General features: G+C 40.1%; 2 protein-coding genes across 13 annotated transcripts in view; one reads left to right on the plus strand and one right to left on the minus strand.

Moving 5' to 3' along the window:
- The window catches only part of SLCO5A1 (solute carrier organic anion transporter family member 5A1), a 139,107-nt gene extending 133,059 nt beyond the window's left edge, over positions 1 to 6,048 (plus strand). For all 3 annotated transcript variants that reach the window (XM_055318171.1, XM_055318174.1, XM_055318172.1), the window contains one exon: positions 1,603 to 6,048. In XM_055318171.1, coding sequence (XP_055174146.1) covers positions 1,603 to 2,060 — 458 coding nt within the window. In that variant the 3' untranslated portion in view covers positions 2,061 to 6,048. The remainder of the gene's footprint in view (positions 1 to 1,602) is intronic.
- SULF1 (sulfatase 1) overlaps positions 2,141 to 25,432 on the minus strand; it is a 186,878-nt gene continuing 163,586 nt past the window's right edge. For 9 of the 10 annotated variants that reach the window (XM_055318162.1, XM_055318166.1, XM_055318167.1 and 6 more), the window contains one exon: positions 14,631 to 14,794. In XM_055318162.1, the coding sequence (XP_055174137.1) occupies positions 14,764 to 14,794 (31 nt within the window). In that variant the 3' untranslated portion in view covers positions 14,631 to 14,763. Of the gene's footprint in view, positions 14,795 to 25,432 lie in introns of all 10 variants that reach the window. The other variant, XM_055318170.1, reaches the window with a different exon arrangement.

A 25,432-nucleotide genomic window follows, 5' to 3' on the forward strand; every position in this document is an offset into this window, starting at 1 on the left:
GAGAGACTCCTAACTCTGGGAAATGAACAAGGGATAGTGGAAGGGGAGGTGGGCAGGGGGGATGGGGTGATTGGGTGATGGGCACTGATGGGGGCACTTGACGGGATGAGCACTGGGTGTTATACTATATGTTGGCAAATTGAACTCCAATAAAGAAATATACATAAAAAATGAGGGTCCCATTTTTCAAAGCCAGCTGGTTAAAGGAAATTCTGATATGCTTTGATTTAGTTAAGAAGCTTCCTTATACTTCCTGTTGAAAACTAAAAAGTTGTTTTCAAGGAAGGAAATTTGTTTCACAAAAGGGTCGTGGCTCTGCCTATCTTTGATGCCATGGAGTTGGGGTGATTTCATATGGAATTGGAGGTAAAGGTGAGTCAACAGAGGGATGTTGCAGTGTTAGGAATAAGTGGAAGGAGTACATTTCAGGCATCTGTTAATTAATTCAAAGTTGACTTAAGTTCTGTTGATTATGAAAAACTATAGTTGGGCCCACAAGCCAATTTCCATTTCCTAAAATTCCAAAGCAAATAGAGTTTTTTAGTAATGTTAAATTTTAATTGTAGCGAACATACCTCATTTAAATGAATACAACATATTTAAAAATACATCACCTGGGCTCTTAGCCCACTATCTTCCCTTTCTTCCTCTCTTCTCTCTTTTCTTTCTCCTTTTCTCCCTCATTCCTTCCCATCACTTCCTTTTATAAACTCTTATTGAGGATCCACAGGCTGTCCTGATGGGTCCTTGGGATAAAGGAATAAAAGGCATGGTCTCTGCCATCAAGGAACTATGGGTGACAAACCTGTAAACACTTCCAAAGCTATGTGATAGTTGATACAATGGAGATTTGCAAAATGCAGTTGGAATATTAGTGGCACCTGAGTGAGTGAGGAATTTAAAGGAGGGGTAGATAATTGCAAGGTGAACAATTTGGGGATGGGGAAACATTTCAGTAAAGGGAGTAACATACGGTGAAGGAAGTCTACTTGGGTAGACTTTCTTTCTTATGGGAGTAAAGAAATGTCTATCTCATAGCCCAAACAATGAAGCTACTACTTATCACAGATGTTTCACAAGCTTCAAAGATGAATTTTATGCCTTAATTATTTCTATGTGCCGAATGTCTTTATGCAGTTTGCCATTTGATGTGGTTTCTGACTTATAGGGGGGCAGTTTTTTCCCCATATTCTTCCTGCACTCAAGGACTAGAACCCAACCCATCGGATCTAAGTGTACTGAATTTTAGTGGTTCATGAAGGGTGTTAGTAGAGCCTCTTGAGTATTCCATGACAAAATCTGATTTTTTAAGTTTAAAAGGATTGCCTAATTGAGTTTTTAGCAATAGACATTTTTATAATCTTAAAAATCAATAATGTATTCTGACTGGGTTGCAAATTAGAAGATTTAAAGTATTTATAATTTAGCATTTTTATAATAAATATATTATGATAAGATGTGACATATTTAAAACAGTCAAGTAACACAAGAAAACCACTGCCCTCAACTGGTTTTAGAGCCAATAAGCACCTTGCTAATTTACAAATCTGTTTTTTAAGAGAAGCTAAATATTTTTCTTTTCCTTTTTCTCTGCAACTCTAGCATACATTCCTACTCCAATTTACTTTGGAGCGGTTATTGACACCACCTGCATGCTCTGGCAACAGGAATGTGGAGTGCAAGGCTCTTGCTGGGAGTACAACGTGACATCATTTCGTTTTGTCTATTTTGGTTTGGCAGCTGGCCTCAAATTTGTTGGCTTTATTTTTATTTTTCTGGCCTGGTACTCCATTAAATACAAGGAGGACGCGCTGCAGAGGCAGAGGTGGAGAGAATTCCCTCTGAGCACTGTGAGCGAGATGGTGGGCCACACTGACAACGCCGATAAGTATGCCCGGACTAGATCTTGTCCAGCTTTCAGCAGCCAGGGGGATTTCCATGAAGAGACTGGTCTGCAGAAAGGGATCCAATACACAGCACAGACCTATCCGGGGCCCTTCCCCGAAGCAATAAGCTCCTCCCCAGACCCGGGGCTGGAAGAAAGCCCTACTGCCATGTAGCCTCCCTCTTGAAGCTTGAAAATGGAAGACTTTAGTTTTGTTGGTTGAGTTGAATATGGCAACTTAAGAAACACCCGTGCCTTCTTTTCTTTCTTTCTTTCTTTTTTTAACCTCTAAAGACAAAATCCTCAAACCAACAAAACTCAGTATACACAGCCACCATCAATTGAGGGCTGGATACCTCAACAAGACTGGGAGCCTTCACCCCCTCTCCCCCACTTCTCTCCAAGAAAGAGGAGTTGAGATATATTTGTTACCATTTCCGCTATGTTAATTTAATGCTCATGCTCCAGTGTGGTATAAGGCTGAGAGGTGCCTGGTTAACAAAATCACAGGAAGTGTAATGGTGGTACATGTCATTAGCATACACTCTAAACAGAGGTGAGCTTGACCATGACTTTGCATTTACAAATCCAAGTTTTTAGATATGAACACCTACTGTGAGTTCTGCTACAAAGCACAAATGAATTTGCCTCAACTATGCAATTTTGATTGGGAAAAATGTAAGTGCAGCATGTTACTTTTTCTTTCAAGAGACTAAAGCAGATACGTTTTGAAAAGAGGACAAGAAACTTTCCCTGAAGTACTGTTAATAGCATTTTAAGCCATAGCAGAGTCATAAATCAGGTAGAATTTTTTAAATGCTTCAAAGGAATCATGGATAGTGTGATAAAAGGAACAGCTACTTTATTTCATAAGACACATTCTCTTTTAGTCTGTCAGCCCCATCATAAGGTAAGGAGTCTGCTGACTTGTAAATCTGATAGTTTGAAGATAAACTCCAGTATTCTTTTGCCAGGGGCTTTAAAACCAGTGTGTTAAATAATATGACTAGAACTTAATTTGAGATGCCTCATAAGGAGAGAAACTTGATGGCTTTCTCATCCAAAGAAAAAATGCTGCAGAAATTCTTTTAGCTCTATGGGCCCACACAAGGGTAGTTGAGAGTTGTAAACTTGACACTCAATAGCTGGAAAAAGAAATTCCACAGAGGTAAGATTGAGTCCCATCTGATCATTTTAAGTTATATGCCTGGAAACCCTAGCAGATCTGTATTGTTTTCTTTTTTACGTACAGAAAATTGCTGTGGCTGCCCCCCAAAGTTGAGTAATTAAATCAGGAAAGCTATACCTGTGATATGAAATCACTTTGCATACAGGAGGAGGGAGGTCTGTGAGCTATGAGAGTATGATCCTAAGTCATGATTGAAAATTATTTAAAATCAACTTGTCTTGTACTGAATTCTACTTTATCGGAGTTAGAATGATTTCACATCTGTTAGCCTTCCCACAGCGATTCTGAAAGAGGATTTTTCTGTTCCTAAAGGCACTTTTGGTTCATGATCCATAATCCTTGTCAGTTCCTCCCAGCACATCACGTTGACTTAGGTACCACACAGAGTGCTTTCTACATGGCTCTTTCATTCTTTTTTTTTTTTTTTTTTAGATTTTAGTTATTTATTCATGAGACAGAGAGAGAGAGAGAGAGAGGCAGAGACACAGGCAGAGGGAGAAGCAGGCTCCATGCAGGGAGCCCGATGTGGGACTCGATCCTGGGCCCCAGGATCACGCTCTGGGCCGAAGGCAGATGCTCAACCGCTGAGCCACCCAGGTGTCCCTCTACGTGGTTCTTAAGGTAGATGCTTCCTGACAGCTCTGTGGCCTGATAGCAGGTTAACTCATGGGATCTGGCTGCTCAGAAGAAGAATCTTGGCAACCCAGACTTAAGAGGGACCTTAGGGTCCAAATGCCAATATAATTGTGAATGGTTTCTGCCAAGGAACCTATGCTTGTGTAGGGGCTAATCTGGGAAATGATTTCCTTGGCTGACTTCCAGTCTTCAATGTGGGGAAGGGATTGACAGAACTGTCCCATGATTCAGGCTCTTTGCCCTTCCTCCTTGGAGGTACTGGTGGAGCTGTATGATCGCTCGTGGGTACCAGGTCGCCTTCCTCTCTACTGAAGAACGGTATTGTCAGATGGCCCTTTTGGGTGCATGCGGTTTGTGGAGAGGGTTAGCACTGTTAGACTGAATGATGTCTGTAAAGGGTGGAGCCAGTGGTCTCAGGTGACAAGGGCTTCCCTTTGACCATTCTCATTTGTCTGAGTCATAAGTAAGCTGTTGCCTTTAATTATCCGGGTGTCTGTTCCGCCTGGCTCCATGTGGTATATTTTGAAGGTCTTCAGAGAATATTGCTGATTAACTTAGTGTCTACTCTGGTGCCTTAGGGTTCCCTTTTACTCTCTATGGGAGATCTTTGATCCTTTAGACCCTTTAGAAAGTTTCCTTTTGTATTGGAGCTAAAGGTATACAGGTTGGGGAGAGGTGATATTTTCTTAATTCTTTCCTCATTGCTAAGGAACTGCATTAAAAGAATTTGGATGGGATTAGCACTTTTTTTTTTTTTTAAAGCTAAGATTGTATGTTCCAACACTCTTAGAATCTCTCTCTTCTTGGTAGTATATTTTGAAAAGGAGCTGCTCTCAGAATTCCAGGGTAGGAAGTGACTGATTCTTTGGGTATAATTAGACAGTCCCCTTTGTCTACCTTGAGCACTCATCCATCCAGTTCAGCAACCATTGACCAGTTCTCTATCAGGCACTATTTTAACCAATTACCCTCTGCTGCTCTATGAGATTCTTTAGGTTGACTGGCCAGAATTCCAAGAAATTGGCCTGAATTGTACACCACAATATTAATATTGTACTTCCTCAAGTATGTGATACTTATAAATAGCAGGTGTATCATTAATGTGTTGTTGGTTAATGTAGAATAAGTAGTTAAAATCACAGAAGACTGAGGTTTTAGAATATGTACCAATTAAGAATTGTCCCCAAAATGCTTCGGGTCCTCTTAGCATCCTTGGAATATTACATAGTCAACTAAAGTAACTATTTGACAAATGGCACCATTTAACTGTAGATATGAGGTTCTTCTGTGTTTGTTACTTTATTGTCACAGCCCCTATTATAAGTTTAATTCCCACTTTCTATGAACTTAGGCTTCTAATTGTTTTGGGAAAAGGTCACCTTGTTTTTTTTTTTATCAACTCTGTAGATTAATGTATTATTTTGCTTTAATATGCAAATATAATATCCACGAGTCTAGCCTATTAATTTAGAAACTCCCCAGGGAGAGGTGGGTGGTTGGAGCACATTTTTTGTTATCTTCATTAGTATGAGATCCTTATCCTTTGCAGGGATATTTAATTCTTGAAAACATTCAGAAGTCATTCAGAACTGAGGTGGGGGGGGGAATAAAGAGGAGCAGAGAAGAAATAAATTAGCTCTTGTGGAGTGTTGATTCAGAATTTTGTCAAGTACTTAATATACATCATTTATTTTAATACTGTTAATAACCTGCAAGATAACTATTTTTATTGTTTTTTTTTTTTAAGAGATCATGAAAACTGAGGCTCACAGAGGTAAAGAGATTTGTTTAGGATTATGCAGAGTGGCCAAATCAGGGTTCAGGTTTCTATCTCCATCACTCGTTTCTTACTCTATATAAATCCCTATAATGGTTTAGGTTAACAAAGACAAGTGTGATTATAATTTAGTAAGGTATAGCATTTCATTTGTTGATGTGTTACTGTTCCTGAAGAGTAGAGAAGTTATTATTCCTTTGTGTACAATAGAAAAAAATCCGTAGGAAGCATCAAAATTTAATGTTTAGATTTTCAAGGTAAATTTACATTTATTTAGCTAAGTGTTATATTCAAAATTATCATAACATACCTCAAGTATTTATTTATAGTTTATATTTAATATAGAACAAATCAATTTTGATGTTAGCATTGAGTCTCAGAATTTCTGAAATGAATCATGAGGAAATGTGGTTCAGATTTATTGAATCTGAGCTTTGGGGATTTTAAGTGTGTTCTTTCTTTTTCTTTTCTGCCTCTTTCAGAATGTTAACATTTCCATTAATTTTTAGTGACTATGGGTTTAAAGTTTCCTAATAAAAGTTTGAAATGAACATATACAAAGTGTTACATGTTAAATGAACACATACAAAATGTTACATGCTCCACACCAAACAACTGGCTGGATTGTTACCGTCAGTAGCTGCGGTCACAAACTGGGAGCCTGCGCTTGGAAGTGCAGCCATCAGAGGAGGAGGAAGTAGTGACAGTCTTGCATTTTCACCAACTACCAGGAAAATTCTTCCTCAGTCTGCAATTCCTGTTTGCATTCTTTGGTGGACTTGGGAGCCAGAAAGTTTCTTTTTGGGGACTGTTTTGCATCAACCAAAGAGCAGCTGTGTAGTATTTGAATGGACCTGAAGCATTTGTGGAAATTCTCCAGTGTGCCCAGGAGCAGTAGGAAAGCCCAAGTCCAGGGGGTAACCAATTATACTTTTAATGTGTGTGGACTTCAAACATCTTAAATGGCACAGAAACATGAGTATAACCATCGCTAAATAGGTGCATATGGAGTATTCTAGAGTATCTAGTAGCAGATAGATACCAAAACACTGTATGATCCCAGAATTGGCTAGACTACAGGTTTGCTAATTCTGTTCTACAGACCACTAGGTAGCCTCTACACGTTATTTGTAGTTCCTCTTTCCTGATATGGAAGAGCATGCCATGGCTGGCAGGCGAAGGTTGTAGCCTGTGCACTTTATCTTTTTTGTTTTCTCTCTTTTCCTCATCTTCCCGGATGCTGCTGGCTGTGTCTGTTGCAGACTTCTTGCTACGTTGGAATCAGATCTGTGTATGTTTGAACAGGTTATTTTAAACACTTCATTTTTACTCAGCCCTAAGAAGGGTCAAATATGATGAAAACCCTCCTTGGGTATTTGCTTGTGCAACATAAAACAAAAAAATGCCTCGGTGCTAAAAGTATTTGATGATGCATGTCACCACAAAAATGCGCCACTGAATTTACAGTGTTTCACTGATAAAGGACTGCATGTGCTTTGCTTTTGGAGATCTAGAGAACTTCCCAGAAAACAAGCACTCATTACTCTTGTGACCAGTTAATCCATGAACTTTCCGCTGCAAAGATGAAGACCCTAAGGGGGCATACCTTTTCTATGGAAAGCTCAGCGTTTTTGATATTTCTTTTAGCAAGAATAATCAGATGCTAAAAATAATTTCAAGGGGGGAGGGGATATTTCACATAATCTTTTCTTATTTCTTCTCCAAAAACCTGACACCCTTATAAGGTGTTTTTAATAATTGGGGTTTGGGAGGTGTTGTCTTTTTCTGGTATTCTATTACATATTAAAATCAGAGGAGAAAATATCCAAAACTAAAGTAATTGCAGGGACGTATTAAACCAAAGGGATGAACAAAAGGTGTTTAAATTTTGTATCTAGAAATGAAAAAGAAGAATAATTGATAAGACTTTATAGTGGGCATTTTTCTTGAAATACATACCTCTGCCCCAAACCCCAAATGTTAATTTAGAAGCACGAAATAGGCAGGTCAGCCTCTAACTCTTTAGTTAAAGGAGATGTAATACTGTGTCAAACTGGCATTAGGATCCTGGTGGAGTGTGTGTTCGGTGTGTGTGTGTTTGTGTGAAAGTGTGTCGGTAATGAAAGGCCGTTTTGAGTTGTTGCATAAAGGAGTTTGATTTTGTGATTTTTACAATGAATATTTATTTGGAAAACTCTTAGGGTAATTTAAAAGATGTATAATTTCCTTGTGTTTGATGAAATCTATCGCCAATGTACTAATAAACCTTGGTTTACAACATCTTGAATACTTGATCATTGAAAATTAAGAAAAAAAAAGAATAAAGTGTGTTCGATTGAAACTAGTTTGTCTCTGAGATCTCTTCTGATGGATAGCAGAGTTTTCTAAGGCATCCAAAACTTTTGGGTGAGAGGCGGAGGGAGGCAGAGAGCTACGGAAATAACAGCATGACTCATGGACTAGAGCACAAAGTGGTTATTTTTAGAACCTTGCCTTGAGCACTCCATAGGTGTAAAGCAGGGCAATTGATTTCCATTTCTCACTCAGCCACCCCTCCTGCACAGCTAAACTAAAGGGTCACAGTGGCCCAAGATACAGGAGTAGTTACTGGGGCAGGGGAGGGCGGGTGGTGTGTGCACACATCTGTGCTGGATAAATGCTTAGTTTCCTCCATGGCTTCGTGCATTCGTTGTGGGAGCCATTTATACAAAGGGCAAATAGTACCCTCTTCCCCAGTCTACCTTCTCCTCATCTGTGTGTGTAATTTAGACAACTTAGAGATTTCTCTTGAATCTCTTGGATACCCTACACGTTTGAGGGAGAGGAGAATCATTCTGGATATTGGGCTTTTTGAAATAGACGCACAAGAGAATTGCTTTTTAAGAAACGAGGAGAGAGGAAAGGTTATGAATGTGACTGCTCATCTTCCTTGCATTAGCCCCAGACTTGGTACAATCGCAGCAAAGGGCTGTTTTTAAGAGCTGTTAAAAAGCATCCAGTTCTGGGGGTGGGGAGCGCCGAGAATCCTCTTTAATTGCACAAAGTCATTGGAAAACCAGGAGATCGATATTTGGTGCTCACTTTTGTATTTAAACGTCAAAGTTTGATGCAGTTCCAACTCATAATACCAATATACATCAGTAGAAAGCTAAAACCCTCCCTTGGTCTTCTGGAATGGCTAAGATCCGAGGTACCAAAGAGAGAGCAAGCCTGCATGGATCAAGTTGCTCTAGATGTGTTCTTGTCGAAATGGTAGTGCTGCTACTTCCGAAATCAATGAAGTGGCCGCTTTGCCAGGGGTGGTTCCTGGCTGGAGGTAGGGATGTCATTAGTTGCAATAGAGTGACACCTAATGGTCACCGTGGAAATCACATGCTTTACTGATCTCTCATCCCTTTTCTTTCCTGGGCTTGAGCTGCATGGGGCTTTTATGTGGCCAGATTCATATTAGGGTGGCAACGACACCTCCTCTTCCATTGAAACCCATTAATAGTCGGATCGGTCCCACTCTGGCTCTGGGTCACCTGTGCCGTTGGGACTGGAGGGAGATAGGGGAACGGGGAAGAGGACTGGGGGTTGAAGACACAGGTTCTGAATTCTGAGTGTGGGGAGGCACACCTGTGTAGGGCCAGGAATTCAGAACAGAGGGTAGATTACTTTGCCCACCGCTTGTATTTGCTAGCAGAAAAGACCTCACCATCCATAGCTCCCTTTGTCCACAAACACTCCGCAGTACTTTCCCTGATATCTGGGAGCAGGGGCTCCCTCATGTCAACAGGAAATATCTGCTTTTTTGAAAGTCACTGTCTCTGCTTACTTTATACAGTAGTGAGCTCGCTATGAGGCCCCAGGTACTGTGCTGGCAAAGTCCTCAGCATCAACGACACAACTCAGAGGAAGGTGAGTGTATGAACAATAGTTGCATTAGGTAGGTTTCTTGGTCAGAAATGGGGGCAAATGGCAAGGTGATGAACGCGGCCGGTCATTTTCACTCCACTGGCCTCAGACCAGGTATAACATCAGTGTTTTCTTACTTGCGGGAAAGTAAAATAAAAATGGTAGAGATACTGTGTCCAGGGGGTGGGAGTTGAGGGAAGTATATGTGGCAAGAGAAGGTGAAGTTTGATAAGGCAAAAGGGAAAACAAAATATGGGAATTGAAGGGCAGATGAGCCCTTTACTGTTGGAGGTGGGGACTTCAGACCTGGGAGGGTGGCGCTAATCCAGCAGGAGCTGGTGGGGACAGGAGATGGAGAGGACCAGATGGATGAATGGAAGGCTGGAGCTTCTGGTGAGCAGCGTGGTGTTAAAAATCACCGAAGATATCTGAGCGGGAGGCTGAGGTGAGCTGTGTGATGAAAGACAGCAAGTGTGGGCTCTAGTAGAGTTGGAGCTGGAAGGGGAGAGGCTTCGGGTGCTATTACAGCTTTCCCAGCAACTTCTAGAAGAGGTCATGAGGGCTTAAATGAACAGGGAGGTGGACCACGCTGAGGTTATTAGTTGCTCTAAGATCTTTTGTTTTCTATTAAAATGAATTTTGAAAATATTTTCCAAATAAATTTTGGAAATACCAAGGGAATAGATTTGAAAATATCAAGCAGAATTGGGTTAACTTGATGAATTGAGGACCTTCTTATAATGGAGATCATCTTAGCTCTAAAGCAAGTTCTGAACAATAGGCATTTAAAAATATTTTTTTATTGTTTTATTTTTTTAAAGATTTATTTATTCATGAGAGACACAGAAAGAGGCGGAGACACAGGCAGAGGGAGAAGCAGGCTCCCCACAGGGAGCCTGAAGTGGGACTCGATCCCTAAACTCCGGGATCACGCCCTGGACCAAAGGCAGACACTCAACAAGTGAGCCACCCAGGTGTCCCTAAAAATCTTTTTTTAGAAGGGCAACATGTTTAGGTACATTTGCCATGGGATGAGAGTGTTACGTATTCATTCTTTCTCTCTTAACCAAAAACCCTGCAGATAGGGTTATTTTATTTTTTTAAAGAAGGTTGGGAGGAGCCTCAGATATTATTTAGTTTGGATATGGCAAGTAGGGTTTTTTTTTTTTTATTTTAAGACTTTTATTTATTTGAGAGAGAGCGCATGAGCTGAGGGAGAGGCAGAGACAGGGAGAAGCAGGATCCCCTGATGAGTGGGGAGCCCAATGCGGGACTCAATCTCAGGGCCCCCGGGATCATGACCTGAGCTGAAGGCAGACACTCAACCATCTGAGCTACCCATGTGCCCATGGCAAGTAGGTTTATGTCTCACACTCCAAAACCAACTCAACAGTGTAGCTGGGTGTACTGAGAAGGAATCTAAGGGTGCAGGTGCTCTGGCTTCATGGAGTGTCCTCATGCATTAGCCATGTCTCCCCTAGGCACATTTTAGAAAAAGAAAGCACTTATGTGTTGTATTTGTCCCCCTTGATTTACACCTCTAATTTTACAGTCAAGAAGAGGTTTTGTGACTTTCCCCACTTTATACAGATAGTAAAATTTAGAATTTGTGTCCATTGTTCTTTCCACTACTCTTTACCACATGGGGTTTCACTATGGCCTCTCCCTTCCCTGACCTGGTCTGTGTGTGTAGGTGTGTGTGTGTGTGTGTAAGTGGAGAAAATGGAGAGGGGCTGGCCCTGCCTCTGGTAAGTTTGTGGGAAGTGGGCAGTTGGGCAATCAGCTGAGCTCTCTGGGCATCATCTCCTCAGAGATCGAACACAGTCCATTGGCTAGCCAGTTTCTAAGCACTCTTCAGCAACTGAAAGTCTTGTTCGTGCCCTTTGCACATAGTAGGTACTCTATAAGTAGTTACTGAATTGTACTTAAAATAGGATTTTCTCCAGGATAGCAACATTTGACCTACTCCCATTTTGTAGGAGAGGAACAAGAAGGGAGGCAAAAAGATGTGCCTTTGGTCAACAGCAGTATCTCAAACTCTTCTCTCGATTAAACTGTGGTGTTACAGCCTGAATTATGTCCCCTCAAAAGTCAGATATTGAAGCCCTAAACCCTAGTGTGACTGTATTTGGAGAGAGGGCCTTTAAAGAGGTAATTAAAGTTAAATGATGTCATAAAGTGGGCCCTAATTTGATATGACCGTCTTCTTATGAAGACATGCCAGGGATGAAAATGCGCAGAGAAGGTGGCCACCCGAAAGCCAAGAAGAGCGGCCTCAGAAGAAATCAAAGCCTCTTGGTCTTGGACTTCCAGCCTCCAGAACAGGGAGAAGGTAAATGTCTGTTGTTGAAGCCACTCAGCCTGTGGAATTTTGTTACGGTGGCCCTTGCAAACTCATGGATGGTTTCCTAAATTATCCCAGGGCCGGGTTAGCAGATCTCAAAAAGTCCTTTGCTTTTGTTTCTTCCCCCTTTACTATTATCCTTTTGGGCTCTGGACATTTCAGAGATTGTCAGCCCCTCTACTTGAAGAAGAGAAAGCTCTTCAGGAAATCTGGAGCCAAGGGAAGTATATGGCATTTGTCAGTCAGGAGAAACTGACTGGAGGATGGTTAGGTCTTTGCTCAAGCAAAGTCTACGGTTCTGTCCCCAGTGAACTGAAACTTCCTTCAGTGGACCTGTCCTCTTCCTTTTGAAAAACTCTTATTTGTGCTGCCCAGAGTCAGCTATATAATTTGTTGGGCTGGTGAAAATGAGGAAAGGTGGGATTTCTTGTTCAAAAGTCATTAAAGATGTCAGGATGGCGACAGTAGAGGATTAAACCAAGCACTGGCTCTGTGCAACTGCCCAGGTGACATAGCGGGGAAGCCACTCTTGTGCTGCCTTTGCCACATCCTACCTGAAGCAAGGAGGCAAATCCACAATGAAATCATTAATCTGAGCGCGTTCTGTAACACAATGACTTTGGGGTGATTTTACAAATGTGGCTAATATTCCTTCATGTCAATTGAGATCAGGGCTCAATTTTACTTGCAAAGAATGGGTGTATAGCACAAAAACTTGGTAAGCTCATTTCTCTGAAACAGGTAAAGTTTAAACACCTTTTATTTCAAGAAATATTTGCTTCTAGACTTTCCCGAAGCCAGAATTGTTCTATAAAAGTATCACAGAATATTACACAAGATTAAAAAACACAGTATGCTTCCTAATAACTTGAAACCTTTTTACAAAGCACATCATTCATGACCATAAATATGTTTCTTCTGTCATTCAGCTGGTGACACACACATCTGATAAAGAGCTAGTTAATTTTAACATATGTACAGAGTCTATGATAAAGACTTAAAGTTATCAAAGATTCACCTATAACATTAAACTTTCTTTAAAAAGAGTTTACCTTAAACACTTAAAGAAAACATAATTTACCTATGCATTTGAATGATCTAAAAATAAAATCACGGTTAAGCTAAAAAAAAAACCTTCTTGGGAAGTTGGCTAGGGTACTGATAACTCTCCATGAGGTAATCCTTTTGCTGGTATTTAAAAATCTAATACATAACAAGAATATTTTCAAGAATACAGAATTTCAAAAGCAGTCTTGAATTATGCCTTTTAAAAAAAAAACCCCAGAACGTGGTGAAGGCCTTAAAATTAATCATATAACACATATGGTGTGTTTAAAATATGAAACATTCATGAGTTTGTTTAATTGAAAAATATTTCTTATATAAATTCAAAACTAAGCATATTTTCTCAGCACTTGACCTTATTAGCCAGGTGAAGAAAACAAAGATGAAAAAAAAAGTCTTCAGTCCTTTTATCCTGCTAATAAAATAATAAAATTTAGTAATCTGAAGCAAATCATGAACACTGAGGCTAGGCACAGAGAGAGCAGGCAATCTTTGTTATGCTGATTTATTTATTTTTACTGCCAACATCGTTAGCCATGCCTTTCTGCTAATCAATTTTAGCAAGTCGAGGAAAACGCATGCAATATTTTCTGGCAAAAGCATATGCTGAACAATATGTGATCCATACTGTGTGCCATTCTGGGGGTCTACTTTCCGTGGTCACACTGAGAGCAAGCAGTGAGACTATGAAAAGCCTATGGGAAGAGAAAAAAAAAAGACTAACCAAACAGACATGGCATTCTGATCTCAAAATGCAAAATCATTGGACATGATGGCACTGAAAATCCCAGTGGTTAAAAAAGGAATCAAAACCACATTATGCAGGCAGTGGAAAGTGTGTCGAAAGACTCATGGAGGACGTCAAGTTTTAGAAACTTAGTACAATCCTAGCCATCTTGACTGGATAGTATTTGTATAGGCATATCCCTATAACTTTCGAAAGATAATACTGTTTTAGTCTCCCCCAAACAAGCACACACAGATCAACTTTCCTTTCTATTCTTGACAAATAGTTAATTAACAACCCCGAGTCCCTGTGTGCCTACTGCTCACGCGCGTGCTAACTTCTGCACCTGTGTACCTACGGTAGCTTGGAGTGTGGGCTGTTGTGATTGCCTGTATTAGTTTACTAATAAAAAGTTAAAAAAATACTATGTTTAGGGTAAGGTAACAATTTCAGCTAGTCAGAGGAGAGTGGAAAGGAGGCACTGCCTTCCAGACTCTGTAAGCTCCCCGTCTTGTGGTTCTTCACCTTGTTCAACATCCTTTTCTCGCTGCTGGAGTTGGGAGGCTGCTCCACGGCCGCCGTATTGATCGTCTGATGAACAGAATCAACGTCAGAATGCACAGGAAGGTGCAGCTGATCTTCAAAAATATCTTGTCCTGGACCACCACGCTGGGGAAGTTCTTTCTGCTGCCTGCTACTGGGCTGCAGCCGGGGCCTGGGCTTGAGCACCAGCTCTGTGAGGCCATTGCCACTGAAATCGGTTTCAAGATGATTTCTCTCTTCGTGCTCCAGCCATTTTTCAGTTTTATGATTTCTCCAGTGTTCAGAATTCAAACGACTAACTTCTGGAATGTCGTTATTCCATTCAAGTTTCGTCTCTGGACTGAATGTTGGTTGGTTCAAATGCAGGGTTCGAAGGTCAGCTGGCAAGGTCAAATGAGGCGCTTCCCCAACCAGACGACTCGGGTCTTCATCTGACTCAGCGGAGGCCGTCTCTGCTGGCACAGAGAGCTCAGCAGATCCAGCCAGGAACCCATCACTCTGAGCATTTTTAGTCTTATTTGTTTTATTTTGCTCGTGGCGGCTGTTCAGCAGTGCAAATACTCTATCTACATCCTTCAAGTAATTAGTCCAGTCAACCAGACTAAGTGTATAGTTTTGTCTGTACTCATAGACACTTGCATTCACACTGTATAAATCCTCTAGACCTTGCCAGTTGACATCTGTGGTGTGGCTGGGCAGATTAACCTTCCCATCCATCCCATAACTGTCCTCTGTGGAAAGAGAGATGAAGGTGGATCATTATTGGAGAAAGTACTTCCTACTTATCAGACAAGCAACTTACATTGTTTTAACAGCACAGATCAACTTGAAATACAACACTAAAAAGCATTTTCCCCTAGTAATTTATTATCAGGGAGTGGACTTAGGTTACAGAAGTGATCGAACAGTAACAAAAAATTGGAAAGAGGCTCATACAAGCACAAACCTCTATGATGAGGCACAGCTGGTACTGGAAATGCATGGCATCATCAGTCAGGAGGTTTATGTTTTACCCCCCGCTCTACTCAAGTCAACTTTCCAGCCAGGACATCATGTGAGTGAGGCAATCTGAGTCTTTGTCCCTCACCTGTGGGACAAAATCTGGGAATAGTTGTGCGATAGAACTTTACTACCTACAGGGTCGCCGGGTAAAGGATAAATTTGAAAGTGTTTTGAGAAAAAAAAAATAAATAAAAATAAAAATAAATAAATAAATAAATAAATAAATAAATAAAATAAAAAATAAAAAGAAACAATAAAGAGTAAAAAAAAAAGTGTTTTAATGTAACATTAAAGTTAATTTCAGACATTTTATGTAAGACATTTAATGCAAGACATTTTTATGCTCCTTGGCACTCAGCATAAAAACAAATGTGAATGCAATTATACTCTTCAGATCTAATGCTTGCATCCATTTCTTTGATTTTGTTGTGGCCTTGAAAGTTCTATGCTCTAGGTAAGTCAGTCTTTGAATGGTTTTCACAGTGTACAAAGAACACACCAGCTTTCTCTCTCTCAGATCTTTCTACATCACCACGGTGACTATAGTCCTGCGGAAAACAGCATCTTTCCCCTTGCTGTGTCCAAGTGCCACTTAGAAAGAGGCAGCCTGGATTAATGTGATGAACTACCTACAAAGCGACACAGATCAGCAGGAAGAATAAGTAAAACTACACAACACCCACACTCTCGGTAAACTAGAAGATAAAAAATCATGTAATCTTCAAACCACCTGTAAGTAAAAAAATGAAAAAGAAAGAAAGAAAAAGTTAATACCAAATCTCAACAGAGCCGTAATGTCGCACTTTGGGTACGAGCCCTGGAAAAATGGTATAGACAAGAGAAGAAGGATATGAAGTGGCAGCCAAGAACTGAGCTGAAGCCATCGCTGGAAAGAACGTCAACCTGAAGTAGAAAAGACTGTACCAGGAAGAGACTCAGAAGTGGGCATGAATCGAGGTGGTAGTCTAAAAGGCACTGCTTCAGGGAGAAAAGGACACAGAGCAAGAAGAAACATCCTTTGGAAACTGGGTGAGAAAGGTAGAGGACAGCAGAAGGCGGGGGGCGGAATTTCATATCCTGTAAAGGAAAAAGAAAAATTTGGAAGACACACAACCTCCCTCTCACCCCCAAATAATAATAAAATAAAATTGTAAAAAAGAAAGTATATTTGGTTATATCCACTAGAAAGGATCATATTAAACTAGAAATCTCATAAATACTTGAAATACATGAAATTAATAAAGGTAGCCTCAATCTATACACAATTGTTATAAAAGAAAATAGAAAATAAGAATAACAAAATCTATTATCTAATGAAAATGCCAGATGTCCTACCAAAATAAACCATAAAGTGAAGGAAATCACAGTACAAAATTGCCCGAGTAAATTAAATGTTTTCAATCATGCACCCCAGGATGTGAAAACCATCTTAAATCAGAAATTAAAGTCTGGGGATCCCTGGGTGGCGCAGCGGTTTAGTGCCTGCCTTTGGCCCGGGGCGTGATCCTGGAGACCCAGGATCGAATCCCACGTCGGGCTCCCGGTGCATGGAGCCTGCTTCTCCCTCTGCCTATGTCTCTGCCTCTCTCTCTCTCTCTCTCTCTCTCTGTGACTATCATAAATAAATAAAAAAAAATTAAAAAAAAAGAAAAAAGAAATTAAAGTCTGAAAAAAAATTAAAGTCTGAATCAAAGATCTCACAACCATCTAAATCTTCTTCAAGTATCAAGGCTACAGAAGAACAGTTCTAAAACTAAATGTAAGAATGCAGGGAATACTATACATATTGGCTCTCTTGAATAGTCTTCATTCAACCAAGAAATCATTGGAGAAACTTCAGCAAAAGGATTGAATGTGAACATTTAATGTACTTATCAGATTTAGGAGTACAATGAAGGTAGGAGATGGGTCGAAAGATAATATATACATTTTATATGACAAAGTAAAAATAATGTAACTAGAAATGGGAGGAAATATAGAAAAGCTGAAAGAGAAGAAGCTCATTGAGAGTAGAGTTGAAGTAAGAGCTGGGAGTCCAAGAACACCATTAAAAACTGACCAATGAGATAATAAAGGATTAAATAAGAAACAGGGACTAGGGGCATTAAAAACGTTTATGTTCAAAGGCAACCAATAGGACAAAAATACAAATCCTACAAAGTTCCAAAGGATGGGAGGAATGCAACTACCTTTATAAAGAAGAAACTACCTGTTAAAGATGCAAAGTGAAGTACATGGAAATATAATAGGTGATACTCAATCTAAGACAGGCCAAGTGGACTAAAATTAAATAATAATCCAGAAGACCTAAATACATAATCAATCAGATAGTTCTCATTTAAATGTGTCCAAGAGTATACTCCTTCTCACCTTCTCAAACAGACATAGGAATTCACGTTATTTGATTCTGTGTTAGGTCACAAAAAAAGAATTAATAAATTGCATAGAATAGAAATATTACAAACACCCTGACACAATGAAACAAGAAATTAGTAACAACAAGAAAGCCCTTTCACCTACAAGCTAACATCATCTGGATGAAAAGTAAAATACAAATCTAAAAGTGCAGAATTTTAAAAAATGATAATGAAAATGCTATGTATTAGAACCTATGATGCATAAAGCATGATACTTACGTATCATTTTAAGCATTCTTCACCTTACACACTTTTATCATGAAAAATAAATGAATTAAACCCAAAACTCAAAAAAAGCTGCAGAGAGAACAATGTGAATCAAAAGAAAGCACCAGGAAGGAAATCATAAAGGTGAAAGCAAAAATTAATTAGGTAGAGAACGGAAGAATGACATATCTAATTAATAAATAAAAATCCTGGCTCTTTAAAAAAGTATCAAAACAATCAGTAGTTCAGGTACTTGAGAGAAAGGGGAGAAAGTTCACATACATGAAATAAAAAATGACAAGGGAGAAATAATCATTGAAACATACAAAATTTAAAACATGAGAGACCACTTTGTAGACCTCAAAGCAATAAATTAGAAAACCTAGATGAAACAGGTAATTGCCCAGAAAATAGTTTATTGAAATTGACCCAATAGAAATAGAAAGCTTAGATAAAGCAGTTTCCAAAGAAAGGAAAGTTATTAAGAAACTATTCTACAAAGATGCATCAGGTCCCTAAGGTTTCACAGGAGGCTTCAAGGAGGAGCAAAGCATAGAAAAGCAAAGAAAATCTCCAAACTAGCTGTGGCAGAGAGAAAGAGGTCCATATCCTAATCCCAGAAATTGTGGCTATGTTACCTTACAAGGGAGTTTGCAGATGTGATTTAATTACGTTGGTAAGGGATGGTGATTCTGAAGTGTCCAGATGGGGACAATGTAATCACAAAGGTCCTAATTAGGGAAAAGGAGGCCGGGGAATGAGAAGATGCACGCCCAGAAGTGGAGGTCTCACACACGTGCGTGTGCCTGCGCATGTGCACACAGGCAGACACCTAGAGATCTGAAGACCCCCCCACCCTGCCAGCTCTGAAGATGGGGGGAGAGGGCGGTGGGCAAGGAATGTAGGCAGCCTCCAGAAGTGGGAAAAGACAAGGAAAGGGTTTCTTTTCTAGAGCTCCTGGAAGGAACACAGACCTGCTCCCCGCATGGCTTTAGCCCCATTAACACCCATTTTGGACTTCTGACCACTAAAAATAAAAGAATAAATGTGTATTGTTTAAGATAGTGTGGTGATTTGTTACAGCAGCAATAGAAAACTAACACAAGACCTGAAAAGGCAACACTAGGACAAACAGAAAAGGACAAGACTGGCATTATTTATTAATATAAAAACAAAAACCCAAAATAAAATATTGAAGAGAATTCAATATTATTATTTTGTAAAATTTTATTTATTTGAGAGAAAGCATGCATGCATGAGCTGGGGGCAGAGGGAGGGGGAGAAGCAGGCTCCCTGCTGAGCAGGGAGCCAGATCCCAGGACCCTGGGATCAAGATGCGAGCCAAAGGCAGACATTTAATCAACTGAGCCACCCAGGCGAGCCGAGAAGTCAATATTATATTAAGAAAATAACACATAATGACCTAGTGGAATTTATTCCAGGAATGAAAGCTTGGCTCCTTCTTAGCAAATCCATTAATATAATATACCATATGGGAAGATCTAAAGAGAAAAATTATTTGAGCATCTCCATAGATGCTGAAAAAGATTTTTGACAAATTCAACATTCATTAGTAATAAAAACACACACATCAATGGCTAGTTCTTTAACATGACAAAGATGTATACAACTCAGTCCTAAGGCCCGCCCTCTCACTGAATGGATCAGGAATGAGGGAACCTTGAGCTAGAAGTATTAGTTCATTCAATTTGACAAAAGGGATCAATTAGAGCCAACGAATTGGAAAAGAAGCAAAGCTATCTCTATTCACAAATGTAAGACAAGTACACCTGAAAAATCCAGAAGAATCAATGACAAAATTAACTCAAAAATAAAAATATTTTTTAAGGTAGCAGAATATAAAATTAACATACAGAAATCAATAGCCCACATATACACAAATGAGAATCACAAAGAGGATTTAATTATGGAGGAAAACCCTGTTCACACAGTAACAGAGGAGATAAGAGACTGAATAAACTAGAAATGTGGAAAACCTATTAGAAGATAGTTTAGAAAGTTCCTGAAAGACCTAGAATTTACTTAACCAGGTGGCAAAATATCTTTTGTTCCTGGATAGAAGACTACATCATAAAGATGTAAGTTCTTCCTGATAATTCTTTCAAAAACCATATAAAGAAGTGGGCATATATGACATAACCAGATAATCTACAAGAGTAAGTAAAATGGCCTTGAAACTTTCAAAAACATGTCAACTCATAATAAGAGCAATACAAATTCCAATCCTACTGAGATATCTTTTCTTTCTCATTTAACTGGAAAAAAATTTAAAAGCTTGACAGCTGTGGAGAGCAAACACTCATACACTGATGATGGGAATGCAAAATGGTACAAACCATATGGAGGGAAATTTGGCAGTAGTTTGATACATTCATATAGGCATTTGCCTTTGACCCAGTAATCCCACAACGAGAAACTTACTCTGAAGATAGCCTCAAGAACCTAAAATATATTTGCACAAGGCTCTTAACTCCAGTATAATTAAAAAAAATACTTTTATTTATTTATTTATTCATGAGAGACACAGAGAGAGGCAGATATGCAGGCAGAGGGAGAAGCAGGCTCCATGCAGGGAGCCCGACGTGGGACTCGATCCTGGGTCTCCAGGATCACACCGTGGGCTGAAGGCAGGCGCTAAACCGCTGAGCCACCCAGGGATCCCCTCCAGTATAATTTGTAATTGCAAAATATGAGAACGCCTGAAATGCTTATACACAAAAGAGTGCCTGAATACGTTATGGTACAACCACACAGTAGATTAGTATGAAGCAGTGAAAAGAGAATGGGAAGATCTCTGTGAACTGGTGGAGAGGATATATTTTAAAGTGAAATAATATTTTAAGTGAAAAAGAAACCAAGTGCAATATTGTATGTGTGTATATATATATGTGTGTGTATAGTGTATATGTATATATATATGCGTGTGTGTGTGTGTGTGTATATATAGTGTACTACTGTTGGTGTGAAAAAAGCAAGAGAAGTCAAATATCACCACTTGCTTACAACTGAGACAAGAAACATGGGAAAGTAAAGCAGAAAACTGACGAGACTTGTTACCTATGGTGCATGTGTGGGAAGAGATGCGGGGAAGGACTAACATTCATGTCCTGTTGGCAGTTTCGACTTTTGGAACTACCTTAAAGTATTACACACTGAAAAACAAAATTAAGCTACTAGTGGTGAGAAAAAAATAGAACCCAAACTGGGATATGAGCAGAAATAAACAAATTTTGCTCTGTTTCAAATGAGTAACATAACCATAAATAAAGGAGGAGGGAGCACAGAACTAGCCCGAGTAACTTTAAATACGGTGCTCTTTATTTCTCCTTCTAAAGACAGAAAGACCTGAAAAAGACACTGAACTTGAGTTAGCACGTTTGTGTTTACAGCTGGATGATCTGGCAATTCTGAAATTGCTGTGCGCTGTAGCATTTAACAGGTGAGTTAGGCCATTGAGGGTAACAGGAACTAGACTACTTACTGCTGGAAAAGGAAGTTATCATATGGAAAGTTGGAAGACTAGAAGGAACCCGGAGCTGTTGAATTAGAATTAGAGGTATCAGGGCAGCCCTGGTGGCTCAACGGTTTAGCGCTGCCTGCAGCCCGGGGTCTGATCCTGGAGACCTGGGATCAAGTCCCATGTCAGGCTCCCTGCATAGAGCCTGCTTCTCCCTCTGTCTGTGTCTCTGCCTCTCTCTCTGTCTCTCATGAATAAATAAATAAAATCTTAAAAAAAAAAAGAATTAGAGGTATCAGGACGAACATGCAGTATTCAATATATCTAGATAGCTACGTCCACACGTAGCTCCATATCTGCAGAAATAGGAATGGCTGTCCAATATCCGAATGTGTGTATTTTAACTCTGTCCACATGCCACTCCCCACTTAAAAGGAACTGGGATTCTTTGGAGAAACAGCTGATTCCAGATGTGGGGGAGTGAAAATACAAGATGAACCTGGAACATAGTTAGGTCTGAAAGCAATGGAATGCTCTAAAGATGATGAGGACATACCAAAGGATGCAGAAGCCACCTGAAGGGACATCATTGGCCAAAACTGGGACATTTTATTCATCAAAATAAATAATGGTAGCAAAAGGATATCCATGGGATAAAATAAGGATCTGTGAATCCTTTATTGCTACACATACATACATACATACAAGAAAAAGAGAAGCTTTTTCTCTATAGTAGAGTACCACTTAAGAAATGTAGCAAGAGGGATCCCTGGGTGGCGCAGCGGTTTGGCGCTTGCCTTTGGCCCAGGGCATGATCCTGGAGACCCGGGATCGAATCTCACGTCAGGCTCCCGGTGCATGGAACCTGCTTCTCCCTCTGCCTGTGTCTCTGCCCCTCTCTCTCTCTCACTGTGTGACTATCATAAGTAAATAAAAATTAAAAAAAAATGTAGCAAGAATAATGAAGCTGTAAAAATTATCACTTTTCAGTCATCAAAATGATTAAGGCAAGAATTATGAATTCCTCAAAAGCTAGTGGATGAATTACTAATTAAAAAAGAAAAATAGTAATTCTATGGTGGATTAACCTAGCAAACAACACCTTAACCAAGTAATCAAAAGTGAGACCACCAAACAGATGTCATGGAGCTCTTTATAAGATATTCTGAGGGGTGCCTGGGTGACTCTTGATTTCAGATCAGGTCATGATCTCAGGGTCATGAGATCAAGCCCTGTGATGAGCTCTGTGCTCAGCAGGGAGTCTGCTTGAGATTCTCTCTCTCCCTCTGCCTCTCCCCTGCTCTCTCAAATAAATAAATAAATAAATAAATAAATAAATAAATAAATAAATAAATATTTAAAAACATAACCAGTGGGACACCTGGGTGGCTCAGCAGTTGAGTATCTACCTCCAGCCCAGGGCATGATCCTGGAGTCCCAGGATCAAATCCCGCTTTGGGCTCCCTGCATGGAGCCTGCTTCTCCCTCTGCCTATGTCTCTGCCTCTCTTTCTCTAGGTCTCTCATGAAGAAATAAATAAATCTTAAAAAACAAACAAACCAAAAACCCCAACATAGCCAGTTAAGTATGTCCCACTCTATGCACAGGTAGCAGAGATCATGTAGGTGTGCAACTGTGTCTCTTCTGGAGCAGTGTTCTAATCAGCAAGGGCTATTGGTGTCCCTAGAAGCAGAAAGAATGGTTTCTAGAGAGAATGCCTGATCCCTACTGACTTCTTCAGTCTGCTCTGTTCCTACTTCCCACATGGCCTCTGCGAAGCTCCACCATCAATGCAGTTTTCTGAAAGCACCAGGCTCCCTCCTCAGCACCGACATTTATGTCTGGAATGTGCTCCCCTGCCTCATCATCTGAGTCAGCTCTCAGCCTTCACAATTAAATGTGAGCATCATTCGCTTCACAAAGCCTTTTGTGACCCTCCTCTTCCCATCCTTGGGTTTCCTCAGCATGGTGGGAGCCCCTCCATTACAGCACCCACCTATAGATGATTCTGGGGACAAGTGCTCAGAAGCAAACTTTCACTTTCATCCGGCTAAGTGTCTATCATTTCAAGGAGCAAGTAATAGGTCATTTAGAAATTCATAAGCATTTGTAATTTTGTTGATCATTGCTAACCGGAAGGTTGATTTCATTGATGTGGCTACTTCCCTTCCCAGGTTTCAGTTCTGAAGGCATTAATTTGATTTTCGAAATTGAAAGAACCTGAACAGAGTATCTGCTCTTACATCCATTCCATTCTCTGAAGCCCTTCTCTGTTTTTCTGTGCTCTCTGAATGCTTTTATGAAGGCACACGGCTTTCAATATTTGGGACCAAATCAGTGTGCCTTGTGGATGGCATTCATGCTGCTTGAAACCCAACACGTTTTATATTGAAATGGAATTTGCTTTAGGTTTTGAGATTTCAGAGACTCTGAATTCGGCATCCTGCAAAATAACTAAAAGCCAATCAATCGTAAATACCTTTTTAATTGTTACGCGTAGAAGATTTCCTGTGCGCTAATTTTATTGATGAATTGCAAGAATACCTATTTATTTTACAAATACAAGACTATGAACGTTCAACTAAGAAGGCAGTATAGAACTATAAATAAATGAAGTTATGTCATTTATCTATAGATGAATAACTTTGTAGTCAATGGCTGATTAAAGGCACAAACCTGCTTATTGAGACAAATGCACATAATTTTCTCTTTCTTAACACTTATTTAGTAAAAAAAAAAACCCGCTGATTTTTAAACCCATTTTTAAAAAGATTTTATTTATTTATTCATGAGAGACACACAGAGAGGCAGACAGATAGGCAGAGGGAGAAGCAGGCTCCCTGTGGGGAGCCCGATGCAGAACTGGATTCCAGGACCCTGGGATCACGACCTGAACTGAAGGCAGATGCTCAACCACTGGGCCACCCCGGAGTCCCTGATTTTTTTATCCATTAATGTGAAGGTAAATGTCCTTCAAAATTCTAGCTTTCTTTGATAAACCTCTCACTATTCAACTTTGTTATCAAATATCGTTCACAGAATGGTTTTCTTCCTTCAGTACTCTAGATCAATGTTCCAGATCATGCCAGCGTTGCCTTCCGCATGCAGCGTTAAATGCCACCTCCCTGGGAAGCTTCTCTGGATTCCTCGGGGTCGGGTTTGGGGCCCCACACGGCTCTTAGAGCATCATGTCCTCTCCTGTTAGAGCACTTTGTTTTCTGTATTGTAATGGGAATACTTGACTCTGTTCACTTAGAAGGCAGTGGCTTGCATAGACGTGGCCATATAGATTCTTTCCTTCTTTATTTATTGAATGGATGAAAGAGGATTAGTTTTCCCCCTCTCATCGTCCTCTCAATTTTGAAGCCAATTAGAGGTAGATTTCACTCCTCAGTTTGGAGGGAAGGGTCTGAGAGTCCTGCGACACTTGTGTTTCTTCCTCTACAGTACAACAAATAAGGCATTGGGAGTAGAAGTACCACTGGAAAAGTAAGACAAAATTTTGAACTTTCTTTGGGAGCTTAGATGAATCCTGACTCATCCCTGCCCCGGAGCCTGACCAGAGTGGCCACTGGTGTGTGAAGAGAAACTTGCCCCACCAGTTGGCATGGTGTGTCTAGCAGAGTTTGGGCTGGTTTCAGTGCCTGTGTGTCCCACACAGTGGCCCTGCCTCTGACCCATGCCTTGACAACTCTGACCCTCAATCCTCCATTACCTGAGGAGGCTGGTCCCTTTAACCCCAAACCCTGACCTTGACCCAACTCTTGATCAAGCATCTTAAACAGAAAAGTCCAACAGAGCTAGCAAGGCAACTTAAAAGACAAATGGGCTTGTACTGTGATGCGTGTCAAATTATTTTTCAATAGAACTGGAAAGAAATACAGAGAGAAAAATGAAATGGAGTCCTGAGATGTGACAGAGAGAAGAGAACCAGGTGAAGCTTCATTAAAATAACACAGAGCAGGGCAGTGGAGGTTGGGTTTTGTCCTTCTGGAAATTCAAGCAGTTCGGAAAGAAGACTGGACTCTGAATTACCAAAGAGTGATGAAGGAGATGTTGGTGCTGATGAATAGCTCTTTTAGTGTTTCTTATAAAATTCAGGAACATTCCTGGGAATTATAATGTCACTATTCCCTTTCACGTACTGTCTCCTTCATATTAACGTTTTTTTTTGTTTTTTTCATGTTAACATTTTGCATCCCGTGTACATCTGACTAATAATACTCATCGTTACTAGCGCTTGATACGTGCCAGGCTCTGTTCTC

This window comes from Nyctereutes procyonoides, unplaced genomic scaffold, assembly GCF_905146905.1.
Source record: "Nyctereutes procyonoides isolate TBG_1078 unplaced genomic scaffold, NYPRO_anot_genome, whole genome shotgun sequence".
In the NCBI taxonomy this organism is placed as follows: Eukaryota; Metazoa; Chordata; class Mammalia; order Carnivora; family Canidae; genus Nyctereutes; species Nyctereutes procyonoides.